The sequence below is a fragment of the Ictidomys tridecemlineatus genome, chromosome 3 (assembly GCF_052094955.1).
Source record: "Ictidomys tridecemlineatus isolate mIctTri1 chromosome 3, mIctTri1.hap1, whole genome shotgun sequence".
Classification (NCBI taxonomy): domain Eukaryota; kingdom Metazoa; phylum Chordata; class Mammalia; order Rodentia; family Sciuridae; genus Ictidomys; species Ictidomys tridecemlineatus.
Window position 1 is genome coordinate 44279514 of NC_135479.1, and position 19755 is coordinate 44299268.

The following is a 19755-nucleotide window of genomic DNA, read 5'->3' on the forward strand; positions in this document are numbered from 1 at the left end:
TAGATTGCGTCAATTTGTGGTTAACGCCTGAGGCAGGGATTCGCAGCCCTGCCCCACCATCAGAATTACCTGGGGAGTCTGCTCAGTTTTGTCCTCAGCCTTGCTTCTGTATCCAGAGGTGGCCCCATGCAGGCTTGGGAGCTGTTGCCCCACAGGTAGTGGATGAGTTCTTTTGTTTCCTGTGAGTTGCATATCCCATGGCTGTGTTAATAGATAGCATTTGATGGTGAAGTTGTCCTGCCTGCAGCTCAGTGGCTGCTGGGCCCCTCACCATAAGGAGGAGTCTTAACATTGCCATCTGTTGCTTTTTCAGGTCTGGAATTCCCGTGGGGACCTAAGCCCTTCAGGGAAGTCATCGCAGGGCCCTTACTTAGGAATAATGGGCAGTCCCTGGAGAGCAGCAGCCTGGAGGGGTCTCACGTGGGAGTCTATTTCTCGGCACACTGGGTGAGTGGTTGGTCCCCCCCTAAGTCCAGACAAATAAGAGCACTGATGTCACCACTGAGCTTAGCTGTGGTTGGCATCTGGGGGTGTCTGCTCTGGCAGGAAATCTCTGGCCTTCTTGTCTTCTCCTGCTCCTGATGCAGTGTTGGCATGCAATTAGTGCTTAATGTTGTAAATGATCATAGCAGCAAGAAACTAACTTTAAAAAAAATTTTTTTTTTCAGTGCTGGGGATAGAACCCATGGCCTTGTGCGAGCTAGGTAAACACTTTACCACTGAGCTAAATCCCTAGCCCCCAAAATGACTTCTTTTGATTGATCTGAAAGAATATTCCCCTTAACCCATTCACATGAGCCTTTAAGGGTTTCCAAGGGGACTTTTCTAACCACTGCCTGCTGGCTCACTACAGAGCAGGGGACCCTTGTGTGCTGAATGTTGGTTCATGAAGAGGAGCAAGCTCAGTTCCACCTCTTTTGTGTCCCAATCCCACTTGGGTCTTCCTCTGATGGCACAGCAAGGTCCTGCTCTTTTCTTTCAGTGCCCACCCTGCCGAAGCCTCACACGGGTGCTGGTGGAATCCTACCGGAAGATCAAGGAGGCCGGCCAGAAATTTGAGATCATCTTCGTTAGCGCAGACAGGTGAGGCGTGCCTGTGCAGGGTGGTGCTGCTTCCCTTTCCCGAGGTGGTTAGCATCCATTTCTTTCACCGTACACTTCTTACTCCCTTGCTGTAGGAGTGGAGGCAGCACTTGGGGAAGGCATATCTGGCACTTTTGGCAGAGGGCCAGATAGATACATTTCACATTTGCTCCTATAATTGTCTGAAGGGAACCGAGAAAAATTTCTTCTTGCTGTGAACACTGGGGCACATCCCAATCCAGACCTGGGCCATTTGGGATTTGGATTTGTTTTCCAATTTGTTCAAACAGCTTTCTAGATTGTGAGGAAAAGATACAGAGTGGGGAGGATGGAAGAGAGCCAGCGCCTGATGGGATGTGACGGCTGTCTTGGTGCACATGCAGTCATTTTCTTAGCTCCGGTCATGCACTCTGTCTGGGGGCTGTTTGAATCACAAAAGCAAGAAAGACCGAGCAAGTTCAGGTCCTTTTAGCCTCAATTTCCTCTGCTTCTCTTTCCGATGTCTCACATCACCAAGCTTCCTTCAACTCAGAATTCCAGCCCTGTTCAGCCTGGGTCCCCAGGCACTTCTGTCTCTCAGGACGCAGTTCACAGAAGGGCTGCTGAGATGCCGGCATGCGGAAGGCCTTTTGCACATTGTTATGTAACTTGGCACCGCACTATCCCATGCTTGTCTTAATGGCCCACGGTTCCTCTCCACACCTCCCTGTCTCAGCGCCTAGAGTGGGAGCAAGCCTAAAGGCATGTCAGGCAGAGCAGTCCCTTTTTAAAAAACTTTAAGCAACATTACTTTTATTGAAATATAGTTTCTACACAATAAAATGAATACCTTTAAGGTACACAATTCAGTGAGTTTTGCCAAATATATTTACCTATATAATCACATCGTCAAAGTTAAGATACAGAATGTCTCCATCACTCAAAAGATTCCTTTGTAGCTCTTATCAATCAGTCCTCATCCCCAAATTCCAGATCCAAGAAACCTCGGATGTACTCACTATCACTTGAGTAGTTTTGTCTTCCCTAAAATTTCTTAAACGTGGACTCACAGGTGTATGCTTGGTTTTAAATTGTGGTCTTGTACACATCACGGTTCCCTATGCAGAGTAGAAATATCACGAGGAATACAATAGCTGTGTATGTCTGAGCTCCCTGGAATAGTAAGACCTGTCTGGGTTGAAAATGAACATCTAGGCATGAGCATAATTGGTAGGATGTGAGCAAGGGGGATGTTGTAGTGGCCAGGGTGGTGCTTCAGTTTGTGCTGTGTGGAGGCATTTGCTTCTTGGTGAACACAGAATGGGTAGAACTGAACATTCCCATTGCCTGGTGTCCAAGGAGCATGATGTCATGAACCCCAGCCCTATAGGGGCTTCAGGCACAACTCTGTAATGGGTGGGGAGGACTGAATGGAGGTGTATTCTGGATAACAGGACCTTGTTCTCCATGGGTGTCTCTCTGCAGGTCAGAAGAATCATTCAAACAGTACTTCAGTGAGATGCCCTGGCTTGCTGTCCCCTACACTGATGAGGCCCGGAGGTCGCGCCTGAACCGGCTATATGGAATCCAAGGTAGGCATCCCAGGCCCCGACTCCATGTGGCTCCTTTGATGGCAACCAAGGCCCATTGGCCCTCTAGGTTCCCCACATCCCTTTCCTTTTTTTTTTTTTTTTAAAGATTTTTTTTTAACAATGCCTTTATTCCATTTATTTATTTTTATATGGTTCTGAGGATCAAACCCAGGGACTCACATATGCTAGGCAAGTGTTCTACCACTGAGCTACAGCCCCAGCCCACATCCTTTTCCCTTTAGCAGAAAAAAAAAAAAAAAACAAAGAAAAAAACCCTTTATTTCCAGGAATGTTCATATTCTTCACCATCTTAAAAATTACTTGGTGTGGATTTAAGTACTTGTCCGGGTGAGACAGTTACTTCTCACTTTCTGACACAGTGGCTTCAAACATAGGTGGGCCGCAGAACACATGCTCCCAAATGACAAGGCCAAAACAATGAGGTTTTACTGTCAAACAGACCAGTGTGTGACAGAGAGTGACCTTTAGTTCCAACACTCAGAGTTCTTGAGCTTCAGTTTCCTCTTCTGAAAAGTGGGGATGATAAATTGTTTAGAGCATAAATATGTAATATACATAAAGCGCTTCTCACAATTCCTGAAGCATCATGGTGGGGCTGAGTGGTGGGTAATAACCTTTTGGGTAAGGAAATTGCTTGAGAGTGTCTAGAACCAGGACTTCAGGTACTAATCATAGTGATTTTCAGAAATAATGATTATTTGCCAGGTATGGTGGCACGTGCCGGTAATCCAGTAACTTGGGAGGCTGAGACAGGAGCCAGCCTCTGCAATTTAGCAAGACCCTTTCTCAAAATAAAAATTGAAAGGACTGTGGCTCAGTGGTTAAGCACCTCTGAATTTAATTCATGGTGTCCACCCCCGCCCCCCCCAAAAAGAGACTGTGAGAGAAACAAACTGTATTTCTATTCTTTATTATACTAACAACTCCTTCTCATTCTTCAGCAGAACGAATATACTTCGTTCAGTACTTTACTTTTTCTTAGTGAAGTACTTACTTGGCAAGTATAAGAATTAAACTAGGAGTTGGTTGTGTTGCTCAGTGGCAGATAGCTTGTCTAGCATGTTTCAGGCCCTAGGTTCCATTCCCATCACCCATCCCAAAATTACTTGGGGGTTGTGCTTTGTCCTTTATGCCTGCAGGATTCAGTTCTTCACCCTCAAAGTGACTCTGCAATTTTCCTAAAATGGAGATGTGACTGTCTTTTTTTAACTGCACAGCCAGCACATTCCACGTGGCTGAGCCTCAGCCTCTATTCTGGCTTGTGACTTGAAGTGCTCCTTCCCTGGCTACAGTGAGACTCACCAGTAGGTTGGATAGGACCCAAATCTTTCCTAAGTGTTACCAAGACTTTGTTGTCTCCTAGAGCCATATCCAAGAGCACCTGTGCCCTACCTCTTCTGCTAACCATGGATTTTCCATCTTGGCCTTTCAGTAATAATGGGACAACCTGGGATTTTTCAAATCCCCATTGCCTGTACATACCAGCAGGTATCTCCCATGTGTGGCCTCCTCTGACTCCCTAACAGATGCTCCTCAACCACAATCTGGCCTCTGTTCTTCCCCTTCCAGCTATGTGTGTGGGTGTGTGTACGAGTAGGCAAAAAATATGATTCTGTGATGTGGTTGAGCCTTGGAATATACTCTCCCAGAGGCATCTCAAAGATAGGCCAAGATTGTCAATTTTCCTTCTCCTGCCAGGTGTGGGCACTCTGGATCTTCTCCTAGGATATTGTTTTCTGTCTTTTTTCTTTCCACATTTATTACCACCACCTTATTGTAGGCCACCAACATCCCAGCCCCACTACAATGGCTTTGATCAGGTTACTTAACCTCTCTTTGTTCAGTAAAATGGGAATATTTCAGTGTGGGGCAAAAGGTAAGCACATTACAAATATTTGTTGGCTAACACAGAGAAGAATAGAAGGAAAATTTTTATTTTATCACCTAAAGAAGATAAACTTTAGAATATAATAATGTTGAAACAAAGGCAACCAACAATATTAGTAACATGTATGGCAAAGAATCCATATTCTTTCATAAAGGAAGCGCTTTCTCCAGATACCAGTTTAAAAAGACAGACAATTTAGTAGAAGATATAAGATATGAAGCAGACAACTTACCCTATATACATTGTCAGTATGGATGTGAAAAATATTCAGCATAATTTCATGATTTACAGATGAGAACACTAAATTTGCATCTATCACATTTGCAAAGAACCACCCCCTAAAAATGATAAACTAATCCCAGTGTAGGGAAAGATAGCAGATGGCTAGTAGGGATATAAATCAAGAGATTTATAGGGATATAAATTTGGAGAGCAATTTGGCAATATATATCAACAGCCTTGAAAATGACTTGTACCCTTAAGTTACTTTTTTTAAGCAGTTTGATAGCTTAAAAAAAGTAACTTAAGGGTACATTTATTTTTAATTTATTTATTTTTAATTTATAAATCCCACTTATAGGAATTTATTCTCAAGAAATTATCCTAGAGCACCCAGTAAAAGCTAAGCTTAAGCAGGTGGTAGTTTTGGTTTTATTCTGTTTCATTTGGGTTTTTGGTACTGGGGATTGGCATTTGAACCCAGGGCCTTGGGCATGCTAAAAACACTCTCTACCTCTAAACTATACTCCAGCCCCAGGTTTTGGGATTTATTTATTTACTTAGTTACTTACTTACTAACTTATTTTAAGATCTTTTGTATACTTCAAATTTCATTATGGGCAACAATTCTTTTTTGCCCTAGACCCTAGAAACTCAGCTGAACTCTCCCTCTGATTCTCAGTGGTCAGCGTGCACATGTTGTGGACATAGGAGCCATGGTTGTTAGGGGTGGCTCAGACAGCCAGAAAGCAAGTGGCCACAGTGGAGGAGGAAGAGAATACCGGGATGAATTTCAGAGGCTCATTCATTTGGTGCAGTCTTAGGCCCTGGCAGCGTAAGGATGAGAAGTACATACGTGGTCCAAGACTACAAGGAACCCTTAGGTAAGGATCACAAAGCTGATCTGGAAAGACCTGGTCCTTAGGCAAGCAGCAGCCAGACAGCTACACTGAAAGAATGTCAGATTCCTCTGGAACCCATCTCCAGCCATGAGTGTTCTTTGCAGCCCAGCCTCATATTGGACCCTTCCTTTTTCTGGTCTGCCGACTCCATGATGTCCATCCCCTGCCATCTGTGATAATCTCTCTTCAGCTTGGAAATATCTACTTTTCCAACTCCCCACCTCCTAATTCCTCATTCTCTGGCTTCTAACTTCTCCCTGGCACAGTGTTGCCTGCCCCTTGTTTCCTCACAGCAGCATTTAATAGAATAAGGTTCAGAGGAAACCCTGGCTTTAGAGCTACTAATCCAGGAAGACTTCCCGGACAAGGTAGTTGTAGAGCAGGGCCTTATAGAATAGGTGGGGTTTTGGACAAATATTTGTAATGTGCTTACTTTTTGCGGCACACTGATACCTCAGGAAAGCCTGAGGTTTGCTGTTGGGGCAGAGCAGAGATAAGGCTGATGAGGCTGTATCACAGAAATATCACAGAAAGCCTGAGGCATCCTTGGACTTGACAGTTTTGACATTTATAGACTGGAAGAGAAATCTCATAGTCAGGTCATCCACTGATAATTCTGGTGGACACACTGAGTCTCACCCTGGAGCTCAGGGCTCTGGTGGACACACTGAGTCTCACCCTGGAGCTCAGGGCTCTGCTGCCAGGTTGTCTAGCCTCACACAGTCCTGCCCTATGGAGAGGGGAGGAGGCCATCTCCCTGCTTCTGCTCCTCGAAGCCTCACATTGTCACCTACGTAAGGGCATGTGAGATGGGACAGGTGGGAGTCTGTCATCCATGAGGCTTACGCAGCTGGTTTCCCAGTGAAGCACAGGTTGTCATTAAGTTCTTGTGCAGTGTTTCACATTGATCTTACCATTCAGAAGCCTTCTTCAAGTACAAGTTCAGGCAAGCTTTCATCCCACTAGTCACCAAAGCAGCCTGAAGTGGGCAGGAGGGCTGCTGAGAACGTGCCTCTACAGCCCTGAACAGGCTGGATCCGGGTCCAGGGATGCAGAGCAGCCAGCTGGAAATTTACCTGTGACCACCAACAGAGGTCCATGGCCATCACATCCTTCCCCTCGATCTTTTCCCCTCTTCCTCTTCTAGCCCCTTTCCTCAGCAGACCTGTATTAGTGGCAATATGGGTAGCTCTCCTGAGTTCCCCGAGTGTCCCCCTGTGCCATGAAACTTTCCTGAAACTTCATCAGGTTCCATGTCTCTGAACAGCCCTACCCCCTCTCCTCATTCTCAATCTCATCCTTACTCTCCAAGCCTCCACCTTTGTTCTAGTTTCTTGCTCTTCGTCTCTTCCATTTTTTCTCCCCACCCCCCTTGTATAGTGCTAGAGATTGAACCCAGGGCCTCACACATGTAGGTAGATCCTCTACTACTGATCCACACTCCAGCCCCTCCTCCAGCTCCTTTTCACCTCATGTTATACTCGGATCTATCTTAACCATAAAACAAAACAAAACAACAACAATCATCACCCACTAAGCGCCTAGCTCAGTCTGCTAGGGCTGCTAGGACAAAAGACCACACACTGGGCAGCTTAAACAAGACTTTATTTCTCACAGTCTTGAGGCTGGAGAACCAAGATAAGATGATGGTAGATTTGTGTCCTGGTGAGAGTTTTCTTCCTGCCTTGCAGATAGCCAGCTTCTCCCTGTGTCCTTATGGCAGAAGAGAGCTTTGATGTCTCTTCTCCTCACAAGGGACCAGCCCTATCAGTCAGGACTCCACTTCCCTTCCGCCCCCTTGATTTTGGGTTTTGCTGTGTTGCTCAGGCTGGTTTTGCACTCCTGGGCTCAAGTAACCTTACTGGCTCAGCCTCCTAAGTAGCTGGCTGGGATGAGGGCACTTGTCACTCCACCTGGCTTTTGAATTTTTAATTCTATGTATATATTTAGGAAATTATAGTAGCTTCTTATTAGGGATCTGTTGAACCCATTTACAAACTTCAAGTTTACTCCTTTAAACATTTCTAACTGATTTATATACTTAAATCTCTTAAAAATATTTAATTGAAGGACAAACAAAATGTTCTTTGGTGTTTGAGTCCATCTAGTCATTCCAGTAAATTAGTCATAAATATGATGGTTCTTAGGTTATCTTAAATGTTGAATTACTGTCACAGAGTCCAACTTAAAAATCTCAAGTCTGCAGAGTTCACTCCTACAATTCCATTGGCTCACGAGGCTGAGCCAGGAGGATCACAAGTTCAAAGTCAGTCTCAGCAACTTAGCAAGGTCCTAAGCAATTCAGTGAGATTCTGTCTCAAAATAAAAAACAAAGTAAAAAATATAAAGGACTGGAGAGGTGGTTTAGTGTTTAAGCACCCTAGGTTCAATTTCCAAACAAAACAAAACACAAGTTTGCATCAAGTTCTCGATAATGTATTTTAATATTTGGAATCCTAGGATGAACCTGTTACTATAACAGACCACGTTCTCTTAATTAAATCTAAGTCTTGAGTTATATACTAAATGTGCTTGGATTTTTTGATATATAAAAACATAAATGAGTTTGATATTTTCTAAACTTAATTCTAGATCTTCCTAGGTTTGAAAGATGCCCACTTAAGATTATTCCAACTCTTTGAAAGAATCTTCTCAGCGCATCAAGTTTGCAAGTAACCAGCTTTCCTGCCCAACCCATAGCCTTTTTATAGTGCCATGTCCTTGCTCTCAATTAGGTTGCTCCTCTCACCTTCAGAGCCCTGGTTTAACTGGTATCACTGCTCTCTCTGGTCTTAGAAGCTGGCAGCTCCCCCTACAGGATGCACCATCCCTCCACTGGATGTTGCTTGGCCTCTGTGGATGCCTACAGGTCTGCAGTCTAGCTCTGAATACCTTCGGCCTTGAAGGAGCTGTTTTCTTTCATACTCTATTCTAGGATCACAAAATTGTCAGGTTTTTTTTTTATTGAATCTGAATATTTCTGAGCTTTTGTGTAACTCTATGCTTATAACTTCATGTTTAGATGTAAATGCACACGTGCGTGTACACATGTACAAACACACTCATAGCAGGCTTCTGGCTCTGTGAGTGTCCAGTCTTCAGCAGATCACACAGGGCTGTCTCTAGGTGAGCGCCTGCTTCCTATGTGGCTCTTCCTGTGTGCGTGGGGCTCTCATTCTACTTCTCTCTCTCTTCACTTACCATTATGCTTTCTGTTTTTGTTTTGGTACTGGGGATTGAACCCAGGAGACTTTACAACTGGCTACACCCCAGCCCATTTTATATTTCATTTTAAGATAGGGTCTTGCTACCTTGCTGGTTGAGTTTGCCCCTGGTTGGATGGCACAAATGCCTTGCCGCTGCCAGCTGACTGGTTGCTGTGACTGTCTTGGGTGTCGTGGACCTAGCCCAGGCTGTGTGAACTCGTGGTCTTCACAGGGCTACCCGAGCTCACCGAGGACCTGGCATTTAGTTTCTATTCATTTCCTTTGTATTATGGGCATAGCTGGCTTCCCCTGGGTCTAAGGCCTCTCTACTCCCAGGGTTTTATGCAGACTCGGGAGTTTGTGGCCTTATAAGCTGTTTAAAAATGCCTTTCTAAGGAAACCATTTAGACACACTTGGCAAAGGGCAAATCCCATTAGCAATTGTCTAAGTAATCCTGGGCTGTCAGAGAACACCCTGTTCTTTGCAGCTCAGAGGCTTAGTGTCCCTTCTCTCTTGGGCTAGGGGCTCTAACTGGTTTTGTTCCCCTCTCCCTGTCCCCTGCCCCCAGCCTTTGGGAGGACAGGCAGCCTAAGGACTGTGCAGGGTCTGGAGAGATGCCTGTCCACCTCTGCCCCTGGCAGAATAGCCTCTGGCCAGCAAACAGCCCTGAGGGGAGAGCCACCAGGCCAGCAGCTTTGGCCTAGTGGCTGGGAGGCCACAGGGTGAGGGCCCTTTGCTGCCCTAGCATTGAGTTTTCAGTTTCTCTTTTTTTCTTGCTCCATCCTTCTTCTCCTCCACTCTTTCTTCTCCCTTTCCTTTTTCCTTTCCTTCTATTTCCCTCCTTTCTCCTCTCTCCCTTCCTTTTGCCCTCTTTCTTGCCCTTTAAAAAAAATGGATTTGAAGCAAAAATCTGTAGATATAAAAAGGACACATTTGGAACTTAGATTTCTTTCTTTCTTTTCTTTTTCTTTCTTTTTTTTTTTTTTCTATCAGTAGAAGGCAAGCTGCCGATTCTGGGATTTTTTTTTTTTTAAGCTAAATCTCAGTATTCAAAGGGCTGGTGCGGCCTGTCTAGAACTGGCCCCGTCAGCTGCTGAGAGCATGTTGGGGGCAGCCTGGGAAACTACTCAACGGCCTTGGTGTTCTATTTTGTATGTCGTGTTTAATTGTGAGAACACAGAAAAAGGCAAGTAAGGGCAGAGAATACTGTAATAAACACCCATGGGCCTCCACCCCCCCCTATGGACATTTTTGCTCAGGTATTTAAAATATAAACAAATGGGCTCCTGGCCCTGTGTTCAGTCTGCAGCATCCGAAAGTGATATAAAGAAAACACAAATGAATGGGAGCATTACAGACAAAGGGGAGGGTCCTTTTATTCTCCTCCTTTCTCTTTCCTCTTCCCTGGGGAAACACTGCCATACATTTAATGTGTAACTTCACAAGCTGTTTCCACATTTTTCCTGCATATATATGAATCCATGAATAATATATAGTTTTGCTTGGTGTGTCGTTTAGGAGCATGCTTAAAATGCTGTCATGCTGAAATATCGTCTTGCAACTTGCTTTTCTCACTTACCAGTGTGTTTTCAAGACTTACTCCTGTTGACCTTTATATCTAGTTCATTTATTTTCAGCTCTGGAAAGTGTTCCATTATATGAATGTACCAGTTGATTTATCTGCTCCACTGCTAATGGGCAGTTGGTTGTTTCTATATTTTTTTTCTGAATTGTTCATGCCTGTCTCCTGGCACAAGCACCTCCCTGAGCAGCTTTTGGACCTGCTGGCCCAGTTCAAGTATGTTCAGAACCATCCCTGGAACCTCTTGTGGGTTTCTCTGAGTTTCACCCAAACCAGCTGCTTTCTTCCCCTCCTTAGCTCTCTAAATAAGGGAAAGTTTGGGGGAACCAGTAAGAGGAGAGGAAAAAGGATCTGACAAACAACTGTCAATGATCTGGCTAAGTCATGGGCTTGTATTTCATTCTTATCCAACCCTGCTGCCCTTCAGTTCTGATTTTTCATTCTATGTTAATCCATGCATCATGATACCATATAAGAAAACCTAAGCTTGCCTTGTGTATGCCAGGCCCTGGTTTTGATCCCCAGTATGACAAAACAAAAAAGAAAACCCAAATATATATACAGCTCATCTGGCCCACTCTTCTGCCTTGCTAGCATAACTGTTTCCACTTTTCTGAGTTCTTTTGGTCTCTGTCAGTACACATAGGTACTTATTTGCAGTTGTAATGTACAGGTAGCATTTTTTCCTTAACAATATGTTACAAACCATTTCCATGTTGCTACAGTCTTTATAATGACTGTTTTCATGATCACATAGTATTTTTCCCTGCCATGTGCCCTAACCTATGCTTCCTGTCTTAGCATCCTCTTTTCTGTTGATTTCTCCTCCGAACCTCAAGAAATCTTGGGGGAATTATTCCAAGTACCCTCAGGTCATGCTGCCATCCAGATGCAAAGAAACCTGGGTTTCAATCCCGTGTGTCTTTCTCCCTCTCCCCAAGGTCCCGGATGATTTCAACTTTTTTGCCCCGTCACCTCCACAAACTCTATCTCTTTAGCAATAGAAAAATAGTCTCAGTACACTTAGCTTCAAGATTGTTCTAAATAGTCACAAATAGGCTCCTCCCATGAGGAATGAATGAGCTGGTTTCATAGGCCTCATTGTTCCTTCTTTGTGTTTCGCCCCCCACACGCACCTGGTTGTACTGAGGATTGAACACTGAGGTGTTTTACCACTGATCTTCATCCCCAGCCCTTTATATTTTTTGAGACAGGATCTCATGAAGTTGCTGAGGCTGGCCTTAAACTTTCCATCCTCCTGCCACAGCTTCCCAAGTACTGGGATTACAGGCTTCTCTGTGATTTGAGGGAGATAATGGGAAGGCTCCTTAGGAACCGCTTGAGGTCCAGCCCAGCTCCCTAAGGCTAGGAGCTTGGACCTGAGCCCTCTCTAGGAAGATAACCTGTTTGTTCTAAGCCTGAAACTTTTTTTTTTCCTTCTAAATTTTTTTTAAGAGAGAGTGAGAGAGGGGGGAGAGAGAGAGAGAGAGAGAGAGAGAGAGAGAGAGAGAGGATTTTTTAATATTTATTTTTTAGTTCTCAGCGGACACAACATCTTTCTTTGTATGTGGTGCTGAGGATCGAACCTGGGCCGCACGCTTGCCAGGCGAGCACGCTACCACTTGAGCCACATCCTCAGCCCCAGAGAATTTTTTTTTTAATATTTATTTTTTAGTTCTCGGCGGACACAACATCTTTGTTGGTATGTGGTGCTGAGGATTGAACCCGGGCCGCACGCATGCCAGAGGAGCGTGCTACCGCCTGAGCCACATTCCCAGCCCGTAAGCCTGAAACTTAAGTTTGAGTTGGCACAAATAAAAGAGCACCAACCCCATGCATGACAGGCATCACTGTTCCTGGGACTCTTGAGAGCTTGTTTGGAGGTTCTAGCAGGGAAGCGCAGCTACTCGTATACCCTTGACTTCCTCTATAGGGGAAGGTCGTCCTCTTCTACTGAGTACACAGCTTTGGGAGGGATGCACATGGAGCGGTGAGGGAGGAAAGGGACACCCACCTAACCAGCCAGATCAACCGAATCAACCCTGGTGATCAATGGGGTGACAGATGTCACAGCCAGATCGCTCTCACATCCTATTCCTGGGACTCTTGCTGTAGTATTGACATTGTCTCTCTTCTGTTATTCAGCTAACTTTCCCAGCCCAGCCTAAGGGTTCTTTGCTTTCAGTAGAACAAGGCACCAGTCCTCTACACCTCTACTTCTCAAATCATCAGTTTAGAGATGGCGCTTTAAAAAATGAACTGATTTAGCCAATACTTAATGGAGCACTTACTATATACATGATCTTCTGCTAGAAATATTTTTACATTTAAATCTTGTTTATTCCTCCCCACAACAATTAAGACAGAATTATGCCATTATCTGCATTTGATAGCTGTGGAAATGAGGCTCAAAGAAATTAAAGGACTTGCCTGATCTTCCTTAGAGTCTCAACTGTCATTTCCCTCAACATTCCAGCCATCCAGGCTGGGAACAACAAGCCCTAGCTAAGCAGCAATGAATTGTCCATTTTTCATTCCCTTGCAAGGAGCTCCTTGATGGTGTGGAAGATATTTTGTTTAATGCCATCAATTAGAAGTTTGCCATTCCTTGTAAGTTCCTGTTGAGGTGTTGTCTTACTTCCTCTTGAGAAGTCTTGACTTTAGAGAACCTACTTCAGGGACTGCATGATGGAGAAGCAATTTCAGCCTCTTTCCCTACTGCTTTGGAAGGAAGACAGGAGGGAAGAAGGTGGTACGCGAGGCTGCTTCTACAGGGGCTCTTCCTGGTCCTAGTTAGGAGAGTCCCCATTCAGGTGCTAGAAGAATCCTCAGCAAAGGCAGTGGCCTGACAGAGAACTGCAGCTTTTGCAACAGGCAGACAGGGTTCCTGTCCCAGCAAGACCACTGATTAGCTGGGTGACAGTGGTAGGCCACTTGACTATCCATAAGGCAGGGATAGTGGTGCTCCCTGCAGTCACCTGTTATTAAGTGAGGTAGCATCTGTGTCCTGCCTGGCACAGAGCAGACATCCATACAGGCGAGTTCCCTTTTCTAGACCTCTGATTCAGCATCAGAGGAAAGCACACTCTTCTGGCTATAGGGCCAAAACCAGAGGTCAGTTGAAGGGGACCAGCCAGGCACAGTGGGCGTGGACTTTTCCCCATCCGCGTGCCAAACACAGGGGCTTCTCTGGGTCAGAATCTGACTATAGATATTTTACTGAGTGAGTTTCTGTTTATGTACCACAGTCACATGCCTGACACTGTCTTGTTCCTGTGTACCTCATTGTCTAGGGTTTATAGACCCAGGCTTTCGTGCTCTAATTACCAACATGAAGAGGGGATTTTGCTTGTGCATAGCCAAGGGGAAGAGGTGGGGAAACCCAGGCCCAGAGGATCTGGCCCTTGGTGGAACCAGCTGGAGCTCTGTGCTTTTGTTCCTCATGGGTGTGGACCCAAGAGACTTCGGCTATGATAACAAAGAAGGCCCCTTACCATAGTCCCTCAGAGAGTCTGAGGCTCTGACCCGGGAATTGGCCTGCTTGACCAGCAATCTTCCCTTTTCTCCTTCCTTCTCCATTCTCTGTGCCTGCCTGTGCTCCGCAGACCAGCTCTGCATCTTGAGTGCAGGCTACGCGAACTGGCCAGCTGCTGTGTCTAATCATAGCCGTGGATAACTCTGGTGTCACCCAGTGCTTATAACCACCTGATTTCAGAAACACACTAGCTTGATTAAAAGCCAAAGCTTTTTTGAGATTGCAGTGTGGCAATGTGGAAGACTCATCTGTAGCTGGCTGGCCCCAAGTAGCCCACAGCCCTAGGCCCCCCTTCAGGCCTCTGACTCAAGTCCAGGTCCTGATCCCCAGGGATGAAGACACACCTGACATGGGGCCCAGCCTCGAGGGGAAAGCGCAGCTAACAGTATGAGGCTGGAAATGCCTGGACTCATGCTCAGGAGTCCTCTTCATCACCAGTGCATCTTCAAAGTCCCCGAGGAGCCGCTGTGTGTCTGTGTGTGATGTGATGGGAATGGCAGTCCTCAGGAGCCCATTTCTCTCTGGACCTCTCCCCTAACACACCCAGCCACTTCTTCTAATAGTTACGAACATAATGGTTTTGTTTATTCCTTTTGAAGATGGGCCCACCGCTGCATACCCGCTGGGCTGGCTGCCGCCGCAGGTTACAAAGCATCGAGGCCACATTTCTGGTACTTCGGTGTTCCCCCCATAGAGAAGTAAAATGTCAGTGGAGCAAATTACTGACCAAATACTTTGCAATCTATAAATATTAAATTGCTCTGGCTTTCATATAAAATTCAAGCTCTGGTCTGCCGTGGAGGAGAGGCACCTGGATAGCTCCAAAGGAGAGGGGACCAACTGCCAATGGAGAGACACATGTCCCCAAAGGACAGGGCCAAGGCTGACTCTGTGGTTGGTGGGGGTAGTGGCAAACTTAGAGGTGATCGTAACTCAGGATGGGTTTTCTCTAAGTGTTCACTTGAGGCTTTGTGTATGTGTTGGGCCGGGGGTTGGGGGTGGTGGTGGTGGTGGTTGCCAATGAACTGCAATACATTTATTTTTAAAAAATATACATATATTTATTTTAGTTGTAAATGGACCTTTATTTTATTTATTTATATGTGGTGCTGAGACTCGAACCCAGGGCCTCCTACATGCTAGGCAAGCACTGTTCCACTGAGCCACAACCAGAGCCCCTGCAATGCATTTCTTATTCCAGCCCAAGACTCCCATGCACTGCTCCCTCTGGGGACTGTCTCTCTTAGACCATGTATCAGAGCCTCCACAGGTAGCAGGGCTGGGACTGGAGAGTGGGGGCCACAAAAGGCCAGGGCTGGCAGCATGGCTTCTCTTCCTCCCTCACTTGTGTGGCTACAGCCTTGGCCGAAGGCTCCTCCCCTGCTCACTGTGGTGCACAACCCCCCCCCATCCCCACCCGTGTGAGGAGTCTGTTCCATCTGTTGCTTAGTGCCGCGTGTGCGTCTATGGCAGGGGTGCCATGTGGGAGCGGGTGTGAGTTCTTACATCATCTTGGTCAGCTTTAGACTCCCTGCACGTGCGGAGGACTCCTGTGCCATTAGGATCACTTTAGGATGCTACCAATGATCAGCTGCTCTGATGTGCCAAAACCCTGTACTAATATTTTTGTTTCTGTTTTGCGGTGCTGGAGGTTGAACCCAGGGCCTTGTGTGTGCCAGGGAAGCACTCCACCACTGAGCTCCTCCCCGGGGCATGTGCGTAATTCTTTAAATGTTCTTGATGGAACCAGAAAAAGTAGGAACTACAACACCTTTACCACATTGCAGCTGAGGACACTTGAGGCCCAGATAGACTAGTGACTTATCAGCGTTTTCTGGAGAGGTTCCAGGCAGAACCACAGGAGTTCTGTAGCTATTTAGTGGCTGACCCCAGATTCAGCCTGAGGCTTTCCAGCTTGGGGACCCAGATTCTTAACTCTGAGACTATCTTGTGTCTCCAGATACACCTCCTCTCCCAGGCCAGTGGCCAAGCTAGTGTGAACCCTGTCTCTCTCTCTCTCTCTTGCAGGCATCCCCACGCTCATTGTGTTGGACCCACAGGGGGAGGTGATCACCCGGCAGGGACGGGTGGAGGTGCTCAATGATGAGGACTGCAGGGAGTTTCCATGGCACCCCAAACCCGTGCTGGAGCTCTCTGACTCCAACGCTGTGCAGCTCAACGAGGGGCCCTGCCTCGTCCTTTTTGTAGGTATGGAGCTCAGTGGCGGGACAGAGGGAGATGGGCCAGAATGGATCTCACTGGGGGTGGTGCCTGTCCCTGAAGCCTCTTTGCTGCCCCAGGCTGAGCCCAGGCCTTTGTCTCTCCCTACCAGCCTTGCTTTTGACCCCAATGATTTATTCATGGCTCTTCCCCTGTGGGAGGTGGTCTAGGACGGCTGCTGTGCTTTCCTCCCTAGCTGCTTGGGCTGCCAGCTGGGCAGAATAGGTCAGGCCAGGAGGATGCCCCTACTCCCACCCCCTAAGAAAGAGGCGGGGCTGTCTGCACTGCAGCTGCAGGAGGCTGGGCCCCCCTTAAGCCTGGCTCACTCCCACCTGCTTCTGTGTTCCTCTGTGCTCTGAGGAACTGCTAACAGCCAGAGGCTGTTAGAGCCAGCCCAGGGCAGTGTTCTTGGCTCTCTCTTTTCCCTGTAGCCAACTACAACTCTCATTTGGGTGCTGTGCTCAGCCTGGGCAAGAGGCAGAGAAACATTCACGTGAGGTCTCTGCAGCCTTTTGGGATGACTCAGGTTGCTTTTGCAAACTAAGCAACTGCTGGCCAAGAGCCACCTTCCCCTCGGCCTAAGGACTTGTTGCTCCCCTTCAATGAACTGCCGTATTAGGACATGGCTGAGATGTGCCATATCTGCTTCACCAAGGGTCAGGGAGTATATTCCTCATCCTCCCGATTCTCTGAAGTCTGGTTTAGGGGCTCCCAGGAGTGAAGCCATTAAGCAGACCTGAAGGAATTCTTAAGCCAACTGACTTGTAGCCTGGGTCTGAGTTGTGGGGATGGTGCCCCCTGGAGAGAGGTGGCCTTGGAAAAGGGCCTGCTGCAGGCATACACACAACATCTGTGGCCAGTTAGAAAACAATTCTGAACCCAGGAAGAATTAGGAACCTCGGGACCATCTGCAGCAATGTGGAAAGGGTCATAGAGAGGCAAAGCAAATTAAACAGAGATCCAGAGTGTGTCCTGCTCTCTCTGCACACCACAAACTTTTCATGTGGTGTAGCATGTATGAATGGAATCTCTCCACCACTGGAGCCTACTTTTGTCACTTGGGGAGGCTGCCTTTGCTCTTGGCTACAGGTTTCAGCAGCTTGAGCCCTGGGACCCTCTACATGGCCACTTCCAGTCTGTGTTCTCCCATGTAGCCAGTCTTCCCCTTCCAGGAGAGTCTGGCTATTCACTGTGGAGGTGGCATCACAGCAGCTGTGGTACCCTCACCCCAGCACCATGAAACCACTAAAGAAATCACAGTCCTCAACCTCAACTGGACCACCACTTCTGCCATTTTCACTGGGAAGCTGGAGGTCCCAGGTCATGGCTTCTGGTTCTTTGATTGAGAAGAAAACTACCAGATACTTCAGGTCCTGGCTTAAAGGAAACCCAGCTTTTAAAGAATTCAATGAAGGAGCTGGGGTTGTGGCTCAGTGGTAGAGCACTCACCTTGTACACGAGAGACCTTGGGTTTGATCCTCAGCATCGCATACAAATAAATTAATAAAATAAAGGTATAAAAAATAAGAAGGAAAAAAAGGCTTAAAAAAAAAAGAATTCAGTGAAAAGCATTTTCTGGCTGGGGCATTGTGTCACTCAGTGAGGCTAGTTGTTCCTGGTGAGCCCTGCACGGTAGAGCTCTGTTCAAGTCTGCTCTGCTGCTAGTACATGTATGTGTGCATGCATACGTGTGTGCATGTGTGTAGGCCCACTCATGCACACAGAAAGTTATATTTATGTCTAAGAGGAGGTTCTTTTCCATTCAGAGGCTGTTTAGATGGGTGTTTCTCCAGCTCCCCAGGCCTTTGGGGTGGTAGGTGACAAGCCAGAGTTTGTTGTTTCTTTTTCCCCCCATCACAGATTCTGAGGATGATGGAGAATCCGAAGCAGCCAAACAACTGATTCAGCCAATAGCTGAGAAGATCATCGCCAAGTACAAAGCCAAAGAGGAGGAGGCACCACTTCTATTCTTCGTGGCTGGGGAGGTAAGTGTGGAGAGAGGATATGGCCCTGGCTCTCTTAGCTGGGGACTTTTAGGATGTGAGTAATAGTGGCCTCTAGGAAGTTTGAGGGGACCTCTGGGACCAAGCTGATTATGCCACAGACCAATGTGGAAGAAAAGACATGTCATTAGACATGGAAAACCATTTCTTACCCCTGCTGCTTCCTTTTCCCCTCCTTTTTGCAACAGTACCAAGCCCTCTCAGGGCCACTGCCACACAGGCTGCTGGGGAGAACAGCCGCCAAAAACTTTCATGATCCACCCTCTCTCCAGTGGTGCTTGGTCAGAACCATGCCCTGGGTGCTTTATAAAGTGTGGACTGGTTTAGGTTCTCTGCACCAGCCTGCAAAATGAGCTTAGCTCTTTACTGGGATTCTGGTTTTGGCCGTAGTTGGGAGTACAGTTAGTTACCAGCCAGCCCAGGAAGAGGGTCAAGTTTGGAAACTGTTGTCATCCCCAGTCCCTTTCAACCAAGGCCTGGCCCTTGAAGGCCCCCACAGTTTGGACCAATAGAGAACTTTTCCCAGGGTTAGAAGGGAGCCCTGGAGAGGAGGGAATCTCCAACCTGCTAGCCGCTGCTTTCAGTAAGATGGACATGTGCGCGTGCGCGATGCGCAGGCATGTATCCCACAGGATCCCCTTCTGCGCATGCTCACTGCATCCCACCCCGGTGCCCCCTGAAAAAGTCATTGACACTTGGTTAGACTACCCCTGCCTCCTTCGTTCACCCATCTGTACCTCTAGTTGGTAGGAGCCCACCCGCTCATTTCACGCTGTTTGGATCCCAGGAGAGGCTGGAGAAGACAGGCAGCAGCCAGACACCCTGAGCCACCCATTCATCACTTCCTGAATAGCTGCCCCTGCAGGCCCTAGAGGGCCCCTCGCAGGCAGCTCAAGTCGCCCTGCCCTGCCCAACCCTGGGATGGAAAGGAACAAAGAGGGTTCACAGGCCCTGGGGCTCACTAGCGCTGCACACAAAGCGCCCAGCGAGGCTGCTCTGCATTTATTAAACTCTAACCCCACAGAATGGCTCCAAAGAAAAGATGGGTGCAGAACAGAAAGGGCTGCGCCCCTGTGGGGCGGGGCTTTAGAAAGTGGCTGAAAAGGGCCTTTGCGGAAACCCAGGCACTGGGCCAGGCACTGGGCCAAGTGCTTCACCTGCTTGTTTCCTTTGTACCTCACCTCTCTGCCTGGGAACATAATCATCGTCCTGTCTCACAGAGGAAGAAAGTAAGGCTCCAGCCAGATGAAGGGATGCCCTGAAACTGCTCCCTGGGCTCTCTCTGAGCAGGGCTGGGGTTGCTGGCCTTTGGTTTACCCTCACAGAAGCTCCATGTGTTAGGAACCTCTGTCAAATCCATTTTGTTAAATACATTTGACAGGGGCTAGGACCTGGGCTGAAAGTTCTTGCCAGGGTCACATAGGAAGTAGGTAGCAGAGGAAGAGAACTGAAATGAGATTACATGACTCCAAGAACAGTGCTCTTCCTCTTTCTGTCCATGTGTTCTGACAAATGGGCCTGCTC

At 47.1% G+C, this 19755-nt stretch overlaps 1 protein-coding gene across 3 annotated transcripts in view; it reads left to right on the plus strand.

The window, feature by feature from the left end:
* The window catches only part of Nxn (nucleoredoxin), a 151039-nt gene that overhangs the window by 126354 nt on the left and 4930 nt on the right, over positions 1-19755 (plus strand). For 2 of the 3 annotated variants that reach the window (XM_078042603.1, XM_078042604.1), the window contains 5 exons: positions 314-447; positions 983-1083; positions 2548-2654; positions 16037-16216; positions 18089-18213. In XM_078042603.1, the coding sequence (XP_077898729.1) occupies positions 314-447; positions 983-1083; positions 2548-2654; positions 16037-16216; positions 18089-18213 (647 nt within the window). The remainder of the gene's footprint in view (positions 1-313; positions 448-982; positions 1084-2547; positions 2655-16036; positions 16217-18088; positions 18214-19755) is intronic. The other variant, XM_078042602.1, reaches the window with a different exon arrangement.